The 7,500-nt window shown below is 20.8% G+C and overlaps 2 protein-coding genes across 3 annotated transcripts in view; one reads left to right on the forward strand and one right to left on the reverse strand.

Moving 5' to 3' along the window:
* LOC119595780 (DNA topoisomerase 3-beta-1-like) overlaps window positions 1-7,177 on the forward strand; it is a 23,432-nt gene extending 16,255 nt beyond the window's left edge. Inside the window, exons 13-16 of the mRNA XM_037944945.1 lie at window positions 5,064-5,288; window positions 5,970-6,125; window positions 6,411-6,516; window positions 6,650-7,177. Coding sequence (XP_037800873.1) covers window positions 5,064-5,288; window positions 5,970-6,125; window positions 6,411-6,516; window positions 6,650-6,850 — 688 coding nt within the window. The 3' untranslated portion in view covers window positions 6,851-7,177. The remainder of the gene's footprint in view (window positions 1-5,063; window positions 5,289-5,969; window positions 6,126-6,410; window positions 6,517-6,649) is intronic.
* A 91-nt stretch (window positions 7,178-7,268) lies between these two features.
* Window positions 7,269-7,500, reverse strand: part of LOC119595781 (hypoxanthine-guanine phosphoribosyltransferase-like) — a 15,184-nt gene continuing 14,952 nt past the window's right edge. For both annotated transcript variants that reach the window (XM_037944946.1, XM_037944947.1), the window contains exon 6: window positions 7,269-7,500. This exon is cut by the window's right edge and continues 1,166 nt beyond it. The gene's annotated coding sequence lies outside the window, so the exon portion shown is untranslated.

The raw sequence follows: 7,500 nt of genomic DNA on the forward strand, positions 1-7,500 counted from the left end.
ACAACACCTTGCTAATGACAACTAAAGATTGGTACAGAGTGGAGATGTTTGACAGCAAGATCCAGCTTGACACCCTACGACATCAGTCAAGGGACTGAACTGTATATTTATATATATTTCTGTGTGTGTGTGTGTGTGTGTGTGTGTGGGTGGTGTGTGTGGGTGGTGGGTGTGGGTGGGAGAGAGAGAGACTGAACTGTATATTTATATATATTTGTGTGTGCGTGTGTGTGTGTGCGCACGTATATATTATATATATATATATATATATATAGATATATATATATAATAATAATATATATATATAATATGTATGTAGAATATGATATAAATATATATATATATATAATATGATAGTATGATAAATAAAGAAGTATATAAATAATGAATTAAAATTAATATGAATAAAGTAAATATATTATATATAATAATAATGATATAAATTATAGATATATAATATATATAAGATAGATATATAGAAATAATATAAATAATATAGTATATATAATAATATAAAAATATATAGATATAATATAAAAATATAGAAATATAAAATATAGATATAAAATGATATATATAAAAAAAAAAAATAAATTTTTTTTTAAAAAAAAGGATTTAATAAAACCTCTGAAAATTTTTTTTAACCACACTTTTAAAAAAAGGGGGAAAAGCCCCTTTGGAAAAAAATTTAAAGGAATTTTGGGGGGGGGGAAACCCCAAAAAAAAAAAAGGAAAAGGGGAAAAGGGGGGAACAATAGGAAAAAAAGGGAAAAAAGGCGAAAAAACTTTAAACCCAAAAAAGGGGGCAAAAAATTTTAAAAGGTTGGGGGGGGAAAAAGGTTTTTTTTGGGGTTTTGGGGGGGGGGGGGGGGGGGGGGAAAGGGGGAAAAAAAAGGGGGGGGGGGGGTTTTTTTTTAAAAAAAAAAAAAAAAAAAGAAAGAAAAAAGGGAAAAAAATAAAAAGGGGGGGGGGGGGGGGGGTTTTTAAAAAATTTTTTTGGGGGGGGGGGGGAAAAAAAAAAAAAAAAAAAAAAAAAAAAATTTTTTTTTAAAAAAAAAAGAAAAAAAGAAAAAAAAATAAAAAAAAAAAAAAAGAATAAAAAAAAAAAAATAAAAAAAGAAAAAAAAAAAAAAAAAAAAAAAAAAAAAAAAAAGAAAGAAAATAAAAAAAAAAAAAAAAAAAAAAAAAAAAAAAAAAAAAAAAAGAAGGGGGGGGAAAAGTAAAAAAAAAATAATAAAAAGGGAAGAGGAAAAAAAAAAAGAAAAAAAAAAAAATAAAAAATATAATTTAAAAAGAAATAAAAAAAAGGAAATATAAAATAAGGAAAATATAAAAAAAAAAAAAAAAAAAAATTTAAATAAATTTAAAAAAAATAAAAGAAAAAAAAAATATAAAAAAAAAAAATAAAATAAAAAAAAAGGGGGGGAAAAAAAAAAAAAAAAATAAAAGAAAATAAAAAAAAATAAATAAAAAGGGAAATTTTTTAAAAATAATAAAATTTTAAAAAAAAAAATTAAAAAAAAGAATAAAAATAAAAAAAAAATTTTTAAAAAAAAGGAATAAAATTTTAAAAATAAAAAAAGAAATTTAAAAAAATAAAAAAAAAAAAAAAAAAAAAAAAAAAAAAATTTTTTTTTTAAAAAATATAAAAATAATAGATATATTTTAAAAAATTAAATTTTAAAAAATTTTTAAAAAAATTTTTTAAATAAAAAAATAAAAAAATAAAAAGTTTAAAAAAAATAAAAAATAAAATAAAAGAAAAATTTTAAATATAAATATAAAGGGGAAAAAAAAATTAAAAAGGGGAAAAAAAAATAATTATAAATAAAAAAAATTATAAAAGAAAATATAAGAAAAAATTTTTGTTTTTTGGTTTGTAAAAAAAAAAAAAGAAAAAAAAAAAAAAAAATAAAAAAAAAATGAAAAAATAAAAAAAGAAATTTTTAAGAAAATTAAAAAGAAAATAAAAAATTTTAAAAGGAAAATATAATTTTTAAAAGGAAAAAAAAAAAAAATAAATAAAATTTTAATGAAAAATTAAAAAAAAAAAAATAAATATAATATTTAAATTTTAATATAATATAAAAAATAATATATAAAAAAATTTAAAAAAAAAAATATAATTTTAAAAAAAGGGGAAAAAAATTTTTTTTATATATAATAAAAATATAATATTTAAAAATTAAAATAATAAAAAATTAATAAAATAGGATAATAAAATATAATAATAAATATAAAGATATAATTTTATAAATAAAATTATAAATAAAATAAAAATTTTTAATATAATAATAAATTTTAATAAAATTATATTGATATATTATATATAAATATAAAATATTTAAAAAATATTTTATATATTATATTAAATTTTTTTTTATTAATATATAAATTTTAAATAAAATAATATATAATATAATTAATAATTAAAATTAATAATATTATATATATATTTTTATTTAAAAAAATAAAAAATTATAAATTTTAAATTTTATATATAATATATTTAAAAAATATTAATATATATTTTAATATATTAAAAATATTAATATATAATTTTATATATATATATATAGTATTAATATATAAAAAAGTATAATATTTATTATATAATATAGTATATATATTAAAATTTTAAAATATTTATTTATATTTAAAAAATTAAATATTATAATAAAATAAAAAAAAAAAATAAATTTAAAAATTTTAAATAAAATTTTTAAAAAAAAAAATTTTTTTTTTTTTAAAAAATATTAAAAAATAATATAAATAAAATTTTAAAAATATAAAATATATAATATATAAAAAATAATAATTAAAAAATAAAGAAAAATTTTTAAAATATAAAATTAAAAAATAATAATAAAATATATTTTTATATTAAATTTTTAAAAAATTTAAATTTTATAAAATATGTAAAAAAATTTTAAATTATATAAATATATAATTTTATATTTAAAGAAATTAAATTTTTGAAAAAAATATAATATATATATTATATATAATAAAATTTTTTTTTATATATATTATATTATATAAATATAATATTTTAAAAATATAAATTTTTTTTATATAATATCATATATATATAATTAAAATTTTATAAAAATAAAATAATAAAAAATAAAATTATTATAAATTTAAAATATAAAAAATTATAAATTTAAAAAATTTTTATATATTAATATTTAATTAATATAATTTTAATTATTATATATTTAAAAATTTATATAAAAAAATTTTATTTATATATATATATATATTATAAATAATTAAAATAATAATTTTATATATATATAATAAATATATATAAAATAAATTAAAAATATATATATTAAAAAAATATATATATTTTTTAATATATGATAGTTATATATATGTAATATATGTATATGTCTTTTATATATTTTTTAAAAATATGTTATGTATATAATGTATATATATTATATTATGAAAATATGTATTTTATAATATAATTTATATGAAATATTTATTATGTATATGTATTTTTAAATTATATATGTATATATATGTATATGTATATATTAAATATATATGTATATGTATACATACTCTTCATGTATCCATTTCAATTAATTATTCATCTGAAGAGGAACTTCTGAAGAGTTCAAAATGTTATGATTTCATTTCTTATTGTGGCGGTTTTCTTTTTCATCTTTCTCTAAACATTACTGGGTTTTTTAGTGTTTTTTTTTTTTATGTTGTAATTTCTTGTATATACATATAATATATATAATATATTATATATATAAGTTACATATATTATTAATATGTTTATATTACATATAACATTTTACAAAAATAATATAAATATGTACATATTACATATTTCATTCACCTAATACAATACACATATACATAACATAAAAACATTAAAATAATATATATAAAAATTATATATAAATAATATATATATTATATACACACACACATTCATTCATTCATTTATACATTTATACATACATTCAGTGTGCGGCATAAGTAATGCTCTTTTTATTTTTTTTATTTTATTGGACAAAAATTGATTGCAATAAATTGAGAAATGAAAATAATGCATTGTAGCAGTTGAAGAATATATATATATATTTTATATATATATATATAATATATTATATAAATTTAAAAAGGGTTATTATAGCCATATATATATTTATAGTATATTTATATAGTTAGTAGAATAAGAATATTATAATTTGATTGTAATGTTCTACATATAGTTAATAACATAGAAATTGTATATTTATATATATATTATATATATTATATATATATTTAAAATTATATATATAAATATATGCATATGTCAAATACATTTAAAAACCCACACACCCACCACAACCACACACCCCACACCCACACACACACCACACACCAAAAACACACACACACACACACACACACACACACCCAATATATATATATATATATTGTGTGTGTGTGTGTGTGTGTGTGTGTGTGTGTTGTGTGTGTGGTGTGTGTGTGTGTGTGTGTGTGATACATATATATATATTATATATATATATAAATATATATATATATACATACATATATACATATATACATACATACATACATACATATATACATACATACATATATACATACATATACATATACATACATATACATATACATACATACATATACATATACATACATACATATACATATTTTTCTTGTTTTTGTGTGCCATGTAGGTAATAACCTACCAATGTATTTGTAGCAATATTCTGGTTTTGGTCAATAAATGTATGAACTAGAGCAAAGTTATTTTTAAAAATAGGTCCAAATCACCCGTCTCCACTAGAGCATTAGTCATCTTTCTTATAATAAGTATAAATTGCAAGTAAATATAATATAGGATGTAAGTAAATTTTAATATAGGTTGTCAGATGTACTGATTTAAGGCAAGTTAGGACTTATAAGAATTGATAGATTTTGAATGTAAATGTTTGTAATTTGACTTTATGAACATAATATATCTGGCTAGAAGAACTGTAAATGAAAAGAATAATATTAAAAATCATTATGACTTACAGATGTGGGAAATGTCGCCGCTACATCAAACTGGTTGAAACAAAGCCCATCCGACTCCACTGTGTAAACTGTGATGAGACCTTTGCTGTGCCCCAGAATGGGATCATAAGGGAATTTCACGAGAACAGATGTCCCCTGGATGACTACCAGCTGTTGATGTGGTCAGGGGGAGCCAAGGGGAAAAGCTTTACGTTCTGCCCTTACTGCTACAACAATCCTCCTTTCCCGTGAGTTCTTTTTGGATTAGTTCTTGTGTCATGGTGTCAGTCACCTATTGTTGATATGGTTTTTAGTTTTTGTTCTTTTGACAATGAATTTATGGTAATTAGATTTTGGTGAATCAACTTCTTAACATGGTACTCTCAATTGGATTTTGGTGAATCAACTTCTTAACATGGTACTCTCAATTGGATTTTGGTGAATCAACTTCTTAACATGGTACTCTCAATTATGTTTTTTTGGTGAATGCAACAGTGAAGAGTTTTGTAGCTGTGGCATTGTAATATTTTGAATAGTAGTTTGAGAAGTCTTGAATAATATATACTTTTAATATGCTGCTATAGCTATAGGTGGTTATACAATGGTAGAAAATATTGTATCTGTAGATTTTAACCATTGATGCTGATAGACTGGCAATGTTAAGATAATTCTCTGTCATTGTGTGGTGAAACTATGACATTGTAACTAAAATGCATATCTTTTTTGATCATGGATTTTACATGCTGTTTTGTTTTGGGAGTTTTGAAATTATATGAATAGTGTTTATGTAACACATGGAATTTAATGGACAATTTTTTTCTTATTCAGATAATCACTGAATTGCTTATATACTGCAATGAAATATAATTTAACCAGATGGAATGAAGAATTTATATATGTTATGTTTTTATTTCATAATTATTTTCCAGAGATATGGCAAAGGCAAATGGTTGTAACTTGTGTTCTCACCCGACCTGTGAATACAGCCGTGATAATGCTGGTGTATCTCTGTGTATGGAATGCCCCACAGGAATTCTTGTGATGGATGCAGCTTCAGGGCCAAAGTGGAAACTAGCTTGTAATAAGTAAGTGTGGCAGGGATGCTTTACATATTTATTCATGTACTTTTTTCTTCAGGTTAAGATATGTATGGAAATAATGTTTTTAGTCAATGTAAAATGTGTTACAGAAATAGTAAGGTTTTATATACTCTGATGTTAAGAAAATTTTAGGATTTTCTCATAAGCTTATTTATACATTATGCTTGTCATATAGATTCAGGTCTTCTTTCTGCATATATCTATACAGAAAATTGTGTTATTTTCATTGTAAATCCCTGCACAAGATTTGTATATATTTCAATTTTGCAGATGTGATGTTATCATTAACATCTTCCAAAAGGCCAGTAAGGTGCAGGTTCTCAGCGACACTTGTGAAGACTGTGGCTCACAGATTGTTACAGTGGACTACAAAGAGGTAAGGATGACTATTAAAATTTACAATTTTTTAGAAACTCTTGTAATTAATAAAGTTTTGCAATAGCTGATAATGAAAGACACTAAACATAGAGTGTATTAGAAGACCTGAATATAATATGTTTTCTCCAAAGGGTTCAACTAAACTGAGAGATGGCCAGCTGACAGCTACAGGGTGCATCTTCTGCAGCAGCACCCTGACTCCACTTGTTGAAAAGCACAGAGCCATGATGGATAGTGGGCGAGGACGTGGCAGAGGGCGAGGCCGTGGTGGCGGCAGAGGTCGTGGCGGCAGGGGAGGCAGGGGCAGGGGCAGAGGCAGAGGGCGCAGATAATTGTTAGCCACGTTGAAAATAGCCTTTTCAGTTGAAGAATTGTAAATTCAAGTGTTTGAAAAGATATTTAGATATTTATCTTTCTTTAAGTCCAAAGCTTCCTCTTGTACAAATATGAATTTTTGTATGAAAACTGTAGGTAAGGGATTTTGAAAATTTAATTGAGGAATCAATGAAGTTTCATAAGTAATTATTACAATTTTTATCTTTCACTATTGGTGTTCTATGAATTAACTGCAATTGTTTTGAAAACTTTGTCCACTTATTGTAATGTGTATGCATCATACACAAGTGTTATGAATAATAATAAATAAAGCAGTTAATATTCTTGTGATATCATTTGACAGTGTTCTGTTATTCCTGTATTTCTTCAGATTTAAGGATAATTTTGATAAAATGGTTTCATAAAAAGTGTGACTAACTTTGAAATTTTATTTACTTTCCACGCTATACAAATTGATGAGGATAGTATAGTTGTCTATGATTCCCTGTTTTAGTGCAAAAATAGTAATCTTTTTACATATAAAATTTTCTGAAAGAAATCATGGTCTATATATGATATAGAAAATGTTCTTTTTTGAATTAACATTTAACATAATTATAAAAACAATCTTACATAAAAATATATATATAAACAGAATCCTAAAACA

This window comes from Penaeus monodon, chromosome 36 (genome assembly GCF_015228065.2).
Source record: "Penaeus monodon isolate SGIC_2016 chromosome 36, NSTDA_Pmon_1, whole genome shotgun sequence".
In the NCBI taxonomy this organism is placed as follows: domain Eukaryota; kingdom Metazoa; phylum Arthropoda; class Malacostraca; order Decapoda; family Penaeidae; genus Penaeus; species Penaeus monodon.